Raw genomic sequence first — 17,197 nt, 5'->3', positions numbered from 1 at the left:
CTTAAGATAAGCGGCGTTTCATCATCCTTTGTGGTTATGGGAGTGGACTTCTTCTGTTTATCGCTTTATCTTTCACGTTAGAAATTGTTCATTTTTCCTGAGCACCAAGGGCAGATCTTGGCATCAGGAAGATCGAAGCTTAATGTAATTCTTCTCATTAAGAAAATAAAACATAAAATTATAGAAAGCAGTAGAAAGGTAAATATTTACTTACAATGAGGATATAAATCTCAACAAATAAAAAATTGTGAAAAGTTGACAAATATAAAAATGTTACAAAATCAATAAAAATAATATAATAGATTTATTAATTACCTGATATGTCTGTAAAATATTTTTTTCCTACATTTTCTAGCTGCATGCTCTTATTACTACATCCTTCATCCTCTGGATAGTTCAGGTAAATATTTCTTCCTGTGATGAACATTATGGTTCAGTATGTCCTTCTTTTGGAAGAATTTATCGAAGTCTTCCCAAATGTAGAGACTTTTGCTTGTGAGGGTGGAAAAACAACATGATCTTGGGGTGAGGGGGAAGAGGAAGGACAATGAAAAAGGACAGAAACCAAAATCAAACCCACTGCCATTAAGTCGATGCTGACTCCTGGCAACCCCACGTGTTACAGAGCATAACTGCTCCGTAGGGGCTTCTTGGCTGTAGTCTTTATGGAAGCGGATCACCAGAATTTTCTTCCTTAGTGTCGCTGGATGGGCTTGAACCACCAACATTTTGGTTGGTAGTTAAGCACAAACCATTTTACACCACCCAGGGACCTAGAAAAAGAACAAGAACATATAAAAAGGAACTAGAAAATGGAGTTAGGTGAGAGGGTACCGAAATCTTTACTGAACGTTAACTCATGAGACCTCTGGTAACTTTATCTCTTCTCATATTACAAAGTGAATTTTAATGCCAAAGAGCAGGCATGTTTCCACTGTTGAGGGAAACATCTAAAAATAAGCAACAAGCAGACATGAATGAGCAGTGAACAAGATGAGTATCATAGTGTTCACTTTTAGGACTACTGGGGAAAGAGGTAAGGACAGATGGAGAAGGGTAGTCTATCTTTGCTGCTGCACTTGAAAAATAAAGAAAGACCAGAAATAAAAATGCCATCAAAATGTTGACTCTTCTCAAACCAAAATTTTTGGTTTCATATTTAAGGCCATGCCCATTCAGAAGAAAAACACATTCATTTGGGTTTTGTGGTTTGGGAAAATGACTGCCCGAGAGGAGGTGGAAGCCACAGTGGAGCATTCCTGGACAATCATCCATTGCAGGCAGGAGGAGATCACCATGCAGGCAGTTCCTGCTCCATAAAAGTCAAAATAGCAGCATGATCACAAATAATTCAAAGCCTGAAACACTTTCTTCCTACCAGTTCAAACTCTCTTGCTTTTATCAAATGGCTCCAGCAATCTGGCCTCTTCCGCAAGGTCTTTCCTCACTAAAACAGTAGCAACTCCCTTTTAACTCCATATAAACACACAATTCCCATGGTTCCCTTATCACTCCATTAAATGCATTTGCTCTCTGGTTGGAACGTAACACAAAGCCTTTTATGGCTGCATTTGTTCAATGTTTGTTGCTTTGACTGTATAGCCTTCATATCCTGTAGGCCCTCCTAACTCACTGTGAGTTCTGCGTCTAATTCACAAAACATTTTGCTTAACAAAGCCACATCTACGAATAAACAGATACTTATCATCAGTGCTTTATAATAAATGTAGAGACGAGGCCACTTATGAGAAAATAAGAATAAAGTAAAGGCAATCAAAGCAAACCATTTTTGCAATGTGTATGCACTTCCTTCTTCCAGTTTTACCTGTTTATTCACTCCCCGCTCCTCCTGGGGTACTTGTAACTGAGTCACCCACCAATCTGCCTTCAGCTCCCCAGATAAGATTTCTTCTCTCAGCATGACATGTTCTTCCTGTTTTCTTCCCCTAACTCCTATTTTCTCTTAATTATGAAGTGCATCATATACACAGAAAACTATATGAAATATAAATGTTCACTTTGTTGTTGTTATTGTGTGCCATCCAGGTGATTCCAACTCATAGCAACCCATGTGACAGAGTAGAACTGCCCCATAGTGTTTTCTGCGCTATAATCTTTTCGGGAGCAGAGAGCCACATCCTTCTCCCACAGAACTAGAGCCTCTGCCAACCTTTTGGACAGCAGCTGAGCGCTTAATCATTGTGCCACCAGGGCTCCTGTTCACTTTAAAAGAATAGTAATAAAACGAACATCTGTGCACCCATCTTAAGAAACAGAATGTAGCCTTAACCAAAAACAAACCTATTGCTATCGATTCTGCCTCATAGCAACTCTTTAGGACAGGGTAGAACTGCCCCATAGGGTTTCCAAGGACCAGTTGTTGGATTCCAACTGCTGACCTTCGGTTAGCAGCCGAAAGCTTAACAGCTGCACCACCAAGGCTCCAATGTAGCCTTAGAGAGTCCTTATGTGTCCCTTCCCAATCAGATCCCTGTACTTCCACACTCAGAGGTAACCATTAGCCCCACTTACGTGTTAATCACTGTCTTTTGTGTTAATTCCAAATTTTGATATTCTTTATAGCTTTACTACTTATGATTTATCCCTAGTAATATAACATTTGGTTTTAAAAACTAAAAGTAGCAATCAAAAACCTACCTGTGTAAGAAAAACGTGGCTATTACCATTAATAGATGAGGTTTCTCAGGAGCTGAACAGAGGTTCTCCAACATAGTATGGCTTCTGCTTCCCTGGGAGTTCACAAAAGTCATTTATAGGGAAGTCAGAGGGAACTAGACCCGGAAGGTGGGAGCCCCACAGTCAGGGCATCTGGCCGGTCTGTGGTGAGTGGCTCTGGAGCAGGAGTTCTGACAGCAATATGATCAAGTAGAGGAGCAGCTCTGGCTTCTCTGCTTCTAAGTTTGCCGCGACCCATGTTATGGATTGAATTGTCCCCGTGCCCCACCTAAAAAACATATATTGAAACCCTAATCCGTGTACCTGTGAATGTGAACTTGTTTGGAAAATAGGGTCTTTGATGGAGTTATCAGTTAACATGAGGTCATACCAAAGTAGGGTGGGCCCTAACCCCAGCCAGGTGATATCTTTATAATAGAGGAGAGGAGACACAAAGAGACAGACTAACAGAAGGCAGCCCTGTAAAGACACATCTACAAACCAACGAATGCCTGGGGCTACCAGAAGCTGAGAGAGACAAGGATCTTTCAAGAGAACATGGCACTGCCAACACCCTAAATACACACACACACACACACACACACACACACAGAGTACTCGCAAAAATGGAATCATACTGTATATGCTGTTTTTAACCAGATTTTTCCCGTTTAATGTATCCTGAATGTCTTATCTCAATCAATACAACTTCTAAAACCATAACGTTTAATGTCTGTATATAGATGTATACATAAATAGTAAAATCATAATGAAAAACAAAGGAAAATAAACACGAATTCAGAAGGGTAGGGATTTTTTGGGAGAAGAGGAAGCTGATTTGTGAAGGGTTTATTCATGTCTTCAAAGACAGGAGTATTTTTCATTATTTTTATACTTTATGTTTTGTATGTAAAAATTTGCACTTAAATTTTAATAGATCTATCAAAATTTATTAAATCAATCTTCTTACTTTCAATAAGCATTTAGATCTTTCCAATCTCTCACTATTTTAAACAAAACTCTGATGTTAAAATGTTGCAAATATTCTTCTTTATTTCCAGGGTAAATTTATACAAATGAAATTGTTGGGTCAAATGGTTTACATAATTTTAAGGCCATTAATACACATTATTAACTGCCATCCAGAAAGGTTATACAAATTTCTGTTTCCATCAGGAACGAGAATAGCTAAAAACTACAGTTAAAAAACAAACCCCAAAACTGCCAATTTGTTTAGTGAAAACTTGTATTCTATTTTTTTCTAATTTGCATTACTTTATTGTCATTAAAACTTCCAAATGTTTTTCTAGCCATTTTTACTTTTTTCTTTCATTAATTACATGTGAATATTCTTATTTTTCTGTTAATTTGTTATTATTCTTGTTGCTTTGTAAATTATATGATTACAGATGTTAACCTTTTGTCTGTCTCTTATCTGGTAGGCAAAACAGTGGTCCTCAAAGATGTCCAAATACTAATTCCTAGAGCCTATGAATATATTGTGTTACATGGCTAAAGGGTCTTAAGGTTGCAGATGAGATGAAGCTTTCTAATCAGCTGAGTCTAAAATAGATCATCCTGGATTATCTGAGTGGGCCCAATGTAGTTCTAATAGTCCATAAACGTGGAAGGGGGAGGCAGCAAGTGGTCAGAGTCAGAGGGAGATTTGAAGATGCTGCACTGCTGGCTTTGGAAATGAGGGAATATGACTGTTAGCTAAGGAATGCAGGTGCCTCTAGTAGCTGAAAAAGAAAAGTAAATGGATTCTCCCCTAGAGCCTCTAGAAGGAGCTTTGGCCTGCTGAAACCTTGATTTTTGCCCCAAATTAATTGCCATTGAGTCAGTTCTGATTTATGGTGACCCCATGTGTCTCAGAATAGAACTGTGCTCCATAGGGTTTTCAATGGCTGTAATCTTTCTGAAGTGTTGTTGTTGTTATTAGGTGCCAACTCAGAGTGACCCTATGTACAATAGAATGAAACTGTGCTAGGTCCTACGCCATCCTCACAATTGTTGTTATGTTTGAGCCCATCTCTGCAGCCGCTGTGTCAATCCATCTCATTAGAGTCTTCCTCTTTTTCACTGACACTCTGCTTTACCAAGCATGATGTCCTTCCCCAGGGACTGGTCCCTCCTAATAACATGTCCAAAGTACATGAGACAAAGTCTCACCATCATTTCCTCTAAGAAGCATTCTGGCTGTACTTCTTCCAAGGCAGATGTGTTCATTCTTTTGGCAGTCCATAACATATTCAATATTCTTAGCCAACACCATAATTCAAAGGTATCAATTCTTCTTTGGTCTTCCTTATCCATTGTCCAGCTATTGCATTCATATGAGGTAATTAAAAATGCAATGGATTGGGTCAGGAGCACCTTAGTCCTTAAAGTGACATTTTTGCTTTTTAACACTTTTGAGAGATCTTTTGCAGCAGATTTGCCCAGTGCAATACATCGTTTGATTTCTTGACTGCTGCTTCCATGGATGTTGATTGTGGATCCAAGAAAAATGAAATCCTTGACAACTTCAATCTTTTCTCCATTTGTCATGATGTTGCTTATCGTTGTGAGGATTTTTGTTTTCTTTATGTTGAGGCGTAATCCACACCGAAGGCTATAGTCTTTGATCTTCATCAGTAAGTGCTTCAAGTCCTCTTCACTTTCAGCAAGTAAGGTTGTGCCATCTGCACATCAAAGATTGTCAGTGAGTCTTCCTCCAATTCTGATGCCTCATTCTTCTTCATATAGTCCAGCTTTGCTGATTATTTGCTCAGCATACAGATTTAAGTATGGTGAAAGGATCCAACCCTGAGGCACACCTTTCCTGATTTTAAACCATGCATATCCCCTTGTACAGTTCAAATGACTGCCTCTTGTTCTGTATACAGGTTTCTCATGAGCACAATTAAAAAAAAAAAAAAAGACCTGTTACCATCAAGTCAATTCCTCCTCATAATGACCCTATAGCACATCTAAGTGTTCTGGAATTCCCATTCTTCTCAACGTTATCCATAATTTGTTGTTGTTTTTTTACATTTTATTGTGATTTGGGTGAAAGTTTACAGAGCAAATTAGTTTCCATTCAACAATTTATACACATCTTGTTTTGATACGTTCATTGCGATCCCCTCAGTGATAGCACTCTACCCATGTCCTCCCTGAGTTCCCCATTTCCATTCATTCATCTTTCCTGCCCTTTCCTTCAATGTTATCCATAATTTATTATGATCCACACAGTCAAATGCCTTTGCATAGTCAATAAAACACAGGTAAACATCTTTCCGGTATTCTCTGCTTTCAGCCAATATCAATCTGACATCACCAATGATACCACTGGTTCCACAACCTCTTCTGAAACCCACTCGAATCTCTGGCAGCTCCCTGCTGCCGTACTGCTGCAACCTGTTTTTAATTGTCTTGGGCAAAATTTTACTTGCATGTGATATTAATGATACTGTTTGATAATTTATGCATTCTGCTGGATCACCTTTCTTTGGAATGGGCACATATATAGATCTTTTCTCATTGGTTGGCCAAGTAGCTATCTTTGAAATTTCTTGGTATAGACTAGTGAGCACTTCAGTGTTGCATGCATTTGTTGAAACATCTCAACATCGTCAATTCCTGGAGCCTTGTTTTTCACCAGTGCCTTCAGTGCAGCTTGGACCTCTTCCTTAGGTACCATCAGTTCATGATCCTATGCTACCTCCTGAAATGGTTGAACGTAGACCAATTCTTTTTGGAATAGTGACTCTGTGTATTCCTTCTAGGGGCAGATCAGCCGGTAAGCAAGGCACACACAAGCTTACAGACTGGCTTACTTGTACTTACTTACTAATCTGCAGTACATGATTTCACATCTTTGATGTGGTGAACAACAGTTGAAATCGTGCACTACAGATTAGTAAGTAAGCACAAGTAAACCCGTGCATACCTTGTTCATTCGGTAATCTGTCCCTGATTCCTTGCATCTTCTTTTGCTATTTCCTGCATCATTCAACATTTTACCCACAGAATCTTCAACATTGTAACTCATGTCTTGACTTTTTTCTTCGGTTCTTTCAGCTTGAGAAATGCCAAGCATATTCTTCCCTTTTGAGTTTCTAACTCCAGGTCTTTGCACCTTTCATTATAATACTTTGTCTTCTAGAGCTGCCCTTTGAAATCTTCTGTTCAGTCCTTTTAATTCATTTCTTTTTTTTTTTAATTTTTATTGTGTTTTAAGTGAAAGTTTAAAAGTCAAGTCAGTCTCTCACACAAAAATTTATACATACCTTGCTATATACTCCTAGTTGCTCTCCCCCTAATGAGACAGCACACTCCTTCCCTCTGCTCTTTATTTTCGTGTCCAGTCAGCCAGCTTCTGACCCCCTCCGCCCTCCCATCTGCCCTCCAGACAGGAGCTGCCCACATAGTCTCACGTGTCTACTTGATCCAGGAAACTCACTCTTCACCAGTATCATTTTGTATCCCATAATCCAGTCTAATCCCTGTCTGAAGAGCTGGCTTTGGGAATGGTTCCTGTCTTGGGCTAACAGAAGGCCTGGGGACCATGACCTCTGGGGACCATGACCTCTGGGGTCCTTCTAGTCTCAGACCATTCGCTTTAGCTACTCTACGTTCAGGAGCAAGTTTCAGAGTTTCTTCCGACATCCATTTTGGTCTTTTCTTTCTTGCCTGTCTTTTTAACGACCTTTTGCTTTCTTTATGTATGATGTCCTTGATGTCATCTTACAACTCACCTGATCTTTGGTCATTAGTGTTCAATGTGTCAAATCTATTCCAGAGATGGTCTCAAAATTCAGGTGGAATATAGTCAAGGTTGTACTTTGGCAGTCATGGACTTGTTTTTATTTTCTTTAGCTTCAGCTTAAACTTGCATATGAGCAATTGATGGTCTGTTCTGCAGTTGGCACCTGGCCTTGTTCTGACTGATGATACTGAGCATCTCCATCATCTCTTTCCGCAGATGTAGTCAAATTGATTTCTGTGTATTCCATCCAGTGAGGTCCACATGTATAGTTGCCGTGCATGTTACTGAAAATGTATCTGCAATGAAGAAGTTGTTGGTCTTGTAAAACTCTATCATGCAATCTCCCTTGACTATCACCAAGGCCATATTTTCCAACTACTGATACTTTTTCTTTGTTTCCACCTAGCAATAAATCTTTATTGCATGTTTGTTCAATTTCAGACTGCAGAAATTGGTAAAAACCTTCAATTTCTTTACCTTGGCGTTAATGGTTGGGATGTAAATTTTAATAACTGGTCTTCCTTGTAGGCATATGGATATGATTTGTCGCTGACAGCGTTGTACTTCAGGATAGATCTTGAAGAGACTGCTAGAACTTTTTTCCGAGGCATCTCTGGGTGAGTTTGAACCACCAACCTCTCAGTTGCTAACTGAGTCCTCAACTTTCTGTACCACCCAGGGATTCCAATTTTAGCTCAGTGAGACCCATTTCAGACTTCTGACCTCCATAACTATAAAATAATAAATTTGTGTTATTTAAATTCGTGGTAAAACTAAATTTTTGGTGATTCATTACAGCAACAATAGGAAACTGATGCACATTTTACAAATGTTTTCCCATTTTTGTTGTATACAGAATCTTTACAAAGTTATCAAAATTCCTCTTATGATTTCTGCTTTTGAAATGCAGTCACTATATTTCTATTCTCAACTACAGTGAAACAGATAAAATGTGGTCAAAAACACTCGGTCTCTCATGGTTTCAAAAGCATTTTTTTCTTCCTCTGGTTTAGGGAGTTTTTTGGGGGTTTTTTCGGTTTGTTTAAGAAAAGCAGTAGGAGGTGTTTCTTCTTTCTCTTTCTCTTCTTCTTGCTGATTTTTTCTTCTCTTCCATTTCTTCCCTTGGAGATGGCTGGGGCTTAGGATGAGGAGGAAATGGCATGGCCAGGGACCAAGAAGCCAGATGGCAGTCACGGGTTTGGTTGCATACAGGGAGATTGAACAAATGAGTAAATATATTGAAGATAATGGGAGTCAGGTTTCTCACTTCAGAGAAGGGATTTATAAAGATGGAAATGGAGGCTAAGGTATTGGATTACCACTGAAAGAGACAGAGATGATAGGTAAAGATGTATATATAGATACAGATGATACACATATATATATAAATATAGATGTATAAATAAAACAAAGTACCACAAACTGGGTGATGTAAACAAGAGAAATTTATTCCCCTACAGTTCTGAAGGCTGGAAGTCTGTAATGCAGGTATTGGCAGGGTCATGTTCCCTTTGAAGTCTCTAGGGAAAGATCCTTCCTTGTCTCTTCCAGCTTCTAGTAGCCCCAGGTATTCCTTAGCTTATAGCTGCGTAACTCTAATCCCTGCCTCCATATTCATATGGCCATCTTCCATCTGTATCTTTCTGTCTCTATGGCTCTTCTTTTACTATAAGGAAACCACTCATATTGCATTAGAACTCACCCAACTCCAGTATAACCTCTATGTGACCATGTTGTATGAGTCAAAATGGCCTGTGTATTGGCCTCAAGGTGTTTACATCTTCACTAGCAAGCTTAGGCCCACTGGCCCAAAAAGCCTGCCGGCGCCAAACTCAAATTTGTATATATCCAGTTGTCTTAAAAATAGGCCAAATAAGCAGATTTTTAGTCATTTAGAACCTGGCCACTTTTCATACCCAGTGAAACTGCACCTGACATCTGCTACCCCTAAAAAAAAAAAAATTTTTTTTTTTTTTACCCCTAGATAAGATAAAACCCTGTGGTTATAAGTGCTTTAGGATGCTGCTGTCCTTTGGAGCTCTCTGAGCCAGCCTCCTCACCTTGTCGCAGGAGGACATCAGGCAGAGACATCTAAACTCCTCTCCCCTTCTCCTTTTCTTTCTTTCATGCTTTTTTCTCCTTCTGGTGGCTCCCTGCACCTCTTGCCTCAGAAAGATCGCATGCTGTGGGGGGAACCACCCCCTGCATGCAGCTATCAAGGGTTTCTGTGCTTCTGCCATAATAAATAGCTTTTTGTTCTGCATTGTTATCTGTGGTCCCATCTTTTTCCTTGATCAGCCATTAATTCCCTTGAACTCACTATAGACCTTATGTTAACTAATTACTTCTGCAAATGGGTCATATTCACAGGTACCAGGAGTTATCTTTTGGAGGGACACAAATTAACCCATAACCTGTCTGGGACAGAAAAATACTAAACTATGTTATAATCAAGACATTGTGGTATTGCCATAAGGAGACTGTAGATCAATAAAACAGAATTGAGCCCAGAAAGAGACACGCACATACATAGAGTCAAATGATTTTCAACCAAGGCACCAATGTAATTTGGGGGGAAAGAAAGTTGTCAAATGGTGCTGGATATCTTTATGAAAAAATAAATAAATCTCAATCTTCTAGCTCACTCCAGATACAAAAATTATTTGAAGATGAATTATCGACCTAAAATAAAAGCTAGAAATATAAAGTTTCTAGAAGAAACATAGAAATATGTTTTCACAGACTTGGGGTAGGCGAAGATTTCTTAGAACATAAAGAGCACTAAACATAAAACTTGATAAATTTATATTTCTTCAAAAATAAGAATGCCTGCACATTATTAGACACCATGAAGAAAAGAAACATGCATATTTCAGACTGGAACAAAATATTTACAACATATATATCTAACAAAGAACTGTATTCTGAATACATAAAGATCTTCTACAAATCAATAATAAAACTAAATCTACCCAAAAAATGTGCAAAAGACTTAAACACATTACAAAAGAAAGTTCATGACTGTCCAATAAGCACATGAAAAGGTGCTCAGCATCATTACTTATCAGAGAAAGGACAATTCAAAAGACAATATGGTACCATTGCACATCCACTAAAATGTCTAAAATGAAAAAGACTGAAAATACCAAATGTTGGCAAGGATGTGGAGCTACAGGCAACTCTCAGATATTGCTGTCAGGAATGTAAAATATTAAACCTCTTTTAAAAACTACTTGGCCATATCTTATAAAGGTAAACACTCATCAGGTCCGTTCCTAGGTATCTACCTGAAAGAAGTGCAAACATATGTTCACAAGAAGACTTTTACGTGAATATTCATAGCACCTTTGTTCAAAATAGCTGAAACTTGAAACAACTCAAAATGCCCATCAGTCAAAGGATAAAGAAACTGTGGTATATCCATACATGGAATACTACTCAGCAATTAAAACGGAAGTCTACAGGCACACAAAATCTCATGGACGAATCTCAAGAACACCATGATAAACAAAAAAACAGACACAAAAGTACAATGTCTGATTTCATGTATATAAAATGAAAGATCAAAATCAACGCGCTCTGATCGAAATCAGAAAGTAGTTGTTTCCTGGGTTGAAGGCACGAGGGAACTTTCTGGTGTAATGCAAATATCCTACACCACATTTTGGATGGTGATTATGAGGTTATACACAAGTCAAAACTCATCAAACTGAACCCTTAAGATCTGTGCACTTTGTTGCATGCAAACTACGCCTCGAAAAATAGTAACTTTAAAAAATAAAATAGAAATTGCTGCTGGGAGGTAACAAATTATGAGTATAATATCTAATGCCACAGAGTACAGAACTAAGAAATATATTACGTTTGATCTAATTAAGAGGCCAAAAAAAAAAAAAAGAGAATGTACTCACAATATGATTAAGTGGGCAGCATTTTTGTACCTATTATATATGCAGTCATTTTAATATGTTTGCTTTACAGTTTAAGTGGAAAGATAGTGAGGAAAGAATAGCAACTTTTTTATATTTTATAGAATTTGTACTAAAGTTGACATTTTTTTTTTTAGCTGCCTGGTCCCTGAACTCTTCCCCAAAACCCCCCAAAAACCTGCTGCCCTTGAGTAGCTTCTGACTCATAGTGACCCTATAGAACTCCCTTCCCATGCCTGTGAAATGTCCAGCGTCCACTGCAGAAGCCTCAAAGCTCCACTGCCTTGAGGGGAGGGGCTCAGGAACAGGTTTAGTCAACCTGCAGCCAGCCTAGCTATCGACTTGGGGGCTAGAGAGAAAAGGGCAGGCAGTGGACAATTCATCCTGGCAGCAACAGTGGCAATAACTCCGAGGAGCTAGTGACAGCTGTAACAGCGGGGCATCCAGTAGCCACTGTCAGCAGTGGGCAATGCAGATTCCGGTGAAATGAAAGTACAGGCCATTCATCTGGTGTTTGCTTGTGGTAGAAACGGTATCCTCACCAGAAGAGTTCTACAGCATAATTTCAGCTACAAAGTTGAATCCCTTGCTTTATCCTGCCATTTCTACTAGCCTTTTCTCCACTGTTTCAAATATTCTGCAAACTATTCAATATCCTTTCAACAAATTCCTTTTCCACTTAAATCAGCCAAATTTAATTTCTATTGCTAGTAAGAAGAACGATGATGGAAAATAAAATAATAAATGCACCCTAACACAGAATAACACAGAATAACAGAAATAATGCTCTTCCCAGTTAACAAGGTTTTTACAGATAAGTAGAAGTTATTTGGTCTTTTTCATTTTTTTAATGTTATTGAAAGTAACTCGAAACACCATGAATTCCACCTGTGTTTTCAAAGAAAAGTAATCTCCTATTTACTGTTATGTTTTAAAATGAGAGACATTTTCAAAAGACCGACTGGAAAAAAACTAGACTTCTCCCACTATAATTTACACAGTGGATGGCTAAGATTCTAAAGGAATACCTTAAAACTAAAAAATTGTTAAGTAAAAACATACTCCCATAGCTAATATTCCAGGGAGCATACTGGTACTGACATAATACTCAAGGGATATGTTTTAGGAGATGCTGTCATTTTCTGTGTCACTCTAAAAGCTTAGAGACATGCCCAAACATTCTACCTTCCCTTTCAATTGCGAATTTGTCAGCCATCAATTTTGCTATGTCTATTTTACATGCATTTAAAATTTCCACCTACTTTAATTCTTTGGAATAATGACTTTCATAGATTTACTATTTGCTATGCGAATTAGTACTTTCATTTTTTGATTCCATTATTCTAGTACTATAAAAACCCATTTGCCATCAAGTCAATTCTGACTTACAGCAAAGCTATAGGACAGAGTAGATCTGCCCCATAGGGTTTTCAAGGAGTGGAGTTAGTCATACTTTACAGTTCTTGGTCCGTGATCTTCATCAGTCCAAGCAGTATCCCTTTTTATTTGCTCTTCTTTTTTGTCCAAGCATAGTGAATAGGAACCTGGATTTTAATAAGATCCCCAGGTGTGTACAATAAATTTTAAGAAGCATTCCTCTAGTCATTTTTCTCTGAAATATGGGGCCTCTGAGCTCTCTGATAACTCTCAGAATGGAGTCGCCAGAAGCTAAATGTATTGCCTCCTTCATGGAGCTATTTATCCCCAATAGCATGATTATGATACTCATTGGTGACTGCATTACTAGACTGTAAATTCTTGAAAATTAGGACTATTTTGAATATCATTAGTCCCTGGTGCCTAGTACAATCCCGAAAACATGAAAGATATTTCCTATTGTCCAAAGCTAGAGAGCAATCATGACTATTTTTTGTGTACAGAAGAAACCCATTTCTCCAATGCAATTGGGCTGATGATTTGAAAAAAAAAAAAAAAGTCATTAAAATAGCCATAAAAAGGATACATATAAAATATTTTAACTTAAAACATACTAATAGTATACTAATGCCTTCACAAACATTCTGTTTGGGGCCAAGGCCTTTTCTTTTCAGGTAAATTGGCTAATGAGAGTTCTGCAGCAACTTTGCTGCACAAATCACACAAAAATGTATTACGATTTTAAATTTTGCTTTCTTTAAAATGAATCGTGAAGCAACTGAGTGCAGAAATCCTAGAAGTTTGACTTCTTTCTAGTCTTTCCTAAGCATTGAAGATTTTCTCAAAATAGAAGCACCTTATCTTTTGTACTTATATTTTGATATTTATGTAGTATTTAATTGAATTGTATATCAACAGTAAGGCCAATTCTCTGGCAAGCTAGAGACTTAATGAATGCTCGTCATCACTGGCTGCAGCAGTAGTCAATTTTAGCGTGTTGCTTATTTTCTCCTGTGGTTAACTGTGTGATCACATCTCAGTCTTCAATGAGCCTGCCCATGAGGTTGACCCTAGAGTGTCTGGCAATGTAGCTTACCAACCAGAAGTCCTTGAGACTTGGTCCTCTAGAATGCACGTGACATGCCAGTCCTTGTGCAATAACTAGACCATTTGTCACAGCAGATGAGCAAAACCCCTTGCCATCGAGTGGACTCTGACTCATAGCAACCTTGTAGGACAGAGTAGAACTGCCCCACAGGGTTTCTAAGGCTGTAAGTAAATCTTTATGGAAGCAGACTGCTGTATCTTCTTCCCGCAGAGTGGCTGGGAGGTTCAAACTGCTGACCTTCCGGTCAGCAGCCAAGTGCTAACCCCTGCGCCACCAGGGCTCCTTCCAAATAGAGCAAGAGCTCCAGAATTTCACACTTGAGTGCAGGCAGATCTCTCAGGTGGGTGGAAGTCAGGCTCCATAATTATCTGTTAGCAGTGCTCCAAGTCTCAGACTTTTAAAAGACACTATTCACCCCCAAACAGCCAATCCCTAATGAAATTATTTGTAGGACCCTTGAGCAACAGCCTAAGGCTCCCAGATCATGGAAAAACAACATTCCCTTTGAATGTATTTAATTCAGCCATGATAAAATCAACCTAATCGAGACAGATTTTGGATGGATCATGACATGACAACGCGTGACTGATACACAGAGGGTACTCAGGTTTACTTTGTTTTTAAACATGCTTTACTTAAGTTCATTTATAAAATATCTTTGAGGAATTTTTTTTTTTTTAAGATATATAAGAAGTTGTGAGAGCAATATTTACTCCTGGATGTTCACGTCTAGAGTAACAAATTGAGAAAACAGAAAATTGTACATATAAATGGGCATTAGTGCATATTTCATAATATATATTATTAGTTATAGTAATAAAGAATATCTTTACTTATTAGTGAGATATCAGTATGAATGTGAGTTGTCATCTGTATCATAAAACATAACATAATATTAGTTATGTTATATATATTATTTCAAAATTATTTGTCTTTCTTTCTACCCCATGAGACACATGTTCAAGGGCAATGCCTTACTTCTGACATAAAGTTGGGTACACAGTGTTATTTGAACTGAAATAGAAGTTGGCATAAAAATCAATTAAAGAATGTAGGTTTTAAAATTCAAGTCCAAAGTTACAAACAATGAGAAGATGAAGCTGGACGACTGCAAAAAAAAAATGCTTTCTTTTGTATAATCGAGGGTCTGCTAGGCTTAAAATATAAAGCCAATCATATTTCTACTTCGGGAATGAGAATCTAAGAAATCTTTATATAAACTGATCAAAACGAAAAGACTGTTGGAGCGCCTAAGTAAGCATCATACTTGTTTTTAAGTTACTCTAGCTGATGTCCAAAGAATGTTACCAGAAATTAGTACAAAATCTTTTAAATATCTAATATAGAATCTTCTCCATTCCTCATTTTTAAGGCCATTACTATCGAATATTTTTCTTAAGAAATATCTGATGGCTCTACGAATAATAGGTATTTAGAAATTCATCATATAAAATTCATGTTTCCTTCACCAGTTATCAACATGTATTTTCTCTAAAAGAGAAAAAAAAAAAACTTTAGCAAATGATTAGAATAGCATCTAGGGTTTTTTAAATTGTATTTCTAAGTAGATGAAAATAACGCTTTTTTGATGAAAAATTACAAAGACCATTTATAATTGAATCAATAACATAAAATTTAGCTTTAAAAGGAGTCAAATATTCTACATTTGAAATTTAATTCCACAAACATTCAAGATTAGTGAATTATGGTAAGAAAAGACTAACAGAAGGAAAGAAAAACACCTTTTAAACAGATAGTAATTTATGAAGGTTCTTTCTTTAAAAAAAGAATTGCTTTTGGAAAACACACTGTACAGCTATTTAAGAAAAGTCATTTAAGGAAGACTTAAGTGCTTCAAGTGGAGTGGGCTTCAGACTAAAAAATATTTTAAATTTGCCAAGAAATTGAAGAGTTAAAAATATTCCTCTTCTTATTCATTTAATTTCATGTTTAAGGAAACACTTGACAGACGAGTTAAATAAAAGGCAAAAATAAATTTTTAAATAATAAATTCTAGATCTATAAAAATTTCCTGGATTGTGCACAAAGGTCAATGTTTGACCTTTATTAATCTATGTCTATGTAATTAAAAAAATACAGTATCAAATCTTTCTCCCTTCCCCAAAAAAGTAGAGGAAATATTTTAAATTGTGAGTGTGTGAATATAGGTATGTATATTCTTAAGTATACAAAACACACAAACATCACTTCACTCAGCAAATGATTTTCTTCCTACTGTAAACACCTCTTCCCCTACACCTGGACATTTCAGAATCGTCTTTGGTATTACTAATTATTGTGCTTTGAAACAGAAACTTAAAGGATTTCTGTAGCAGTGCTATGTAGACGTTTTAAGATATAAATAAGAAAAATGCACTTGGAATAAGTTACGATTAGCTGCTTTTGCATAATTTTCAAAATCTACAGTGTATGCCTAGTCACAGTTTTATGAGAAAGAATATCTCCATTTTCAACTCCTTAATTTTAAGGAACACTTAATCATTTTGGCTAAAAATCCATTTTTGGAATGAGTCTGATGGATTGCATGACACTAAGCTTGGATGCTCTCCATTTGCTGAAAGGCACATTTTTAAGAACGAATTATATAGAAGTTGATCCTAGAATAAAAGGAAAAAACAAAAGACATTAAGTTTCAAGACTCATAGTTAACGAATAAACATAACTACTTTATGGTTTTATTGAAACTAAAGGGTGACTTGCATACCACATGTACATCATTCTTAACTTTAAATCTCTCTAACATCAACTATGAGAGAATCTTGGTTTCTGGTTTAAACAACATGATTTATGCCATTACCATTCAATTCACTCAAGGTACTACATAAATGAAGAGAGGTAGACAGAGCAAGCTCTGAATAAACTTTTCAAACAAGAAGTATTCCATCAATATATCTAGAAGTGGAAAATTATTTTTAAGAAATCATAAAAGCTAGTCATTACAGTATTCTAGTTATACAAAACAATTTTCAGGTAAAAACTGCTTTGCTCCAATGTGGTACTAAAATGTGTGTTTAAAAACAGAGATTTTTCATGCATTTTCTTTTAATTCTAGATTCATAAAAAAAGTACTAAAACAGGGAAGGAAAGAATTAATTATTTTAGGTGATTAAAAAATGATTTTTTCTTTCTGCCAAGAACAAAAAAAAGCAATCATTGCAAGAAGCATGTTAGAAACCCTCAAAATAATAATTCAAAATAGTAATAGTAATTCACAGAAGTGTCAATCTGAATAAACCTAACTTCAACCAAGCAACTTTACAATTACTTTTATCTACAGTGTATTTAACTCATAGATGTTTTATATCACACACACACACACACACACACACACAC

General features: G+C 37.0%; 1 protein-coding gene across 2 annotated transcripts in view; it reads right to left on the bottom strand.

Moving 5' to 3' along the window:
* Positions 1 to 985: 985 nt before the first annotated feature.
* Positions 986 to 17,197, bottom strand: part of GALNT3 (polypeptide N-acetylgalactosaminyltransferase 3) — a 63,515-nt gene continuing 47,303 nt past the window's right edge. For both annotated transcript variants that reach the window (XM_023542876.2, XM_003405819.4), the window contains one exon: positions 986 to 16,461. In XM_023542876.2, the coding sequence (XP_023398644.2) occupies positions 16,339 to 16,461 (123 nt within the window). In that variant the 3' untranslated portion in view covers positions 986 to 16,338. The remainder of the gene's footprint in view (positions 16,462 to 17,197) is intronic.

The sequence above is a fragment of the Loxodonta africana genome, chromosome 6 (assembly GCF_030014295.1).
Source record: "Loxodonta africana isolate mLoxAfr1 chromosome 6, mLoxAfr1.hap2, whole genome shotgun sequence".
Classification (NCBI taxonomy): Eukaryota; Metazoa; Chordata; class Mammalia; order Proboscidea; family Elephantidae; genus Loxodonta; species Loxodonta africana.
Note: the sequence above shows the minus strand (reverse complement) of the source record. Positions and strands in the feature narration are given on the sequence as shown.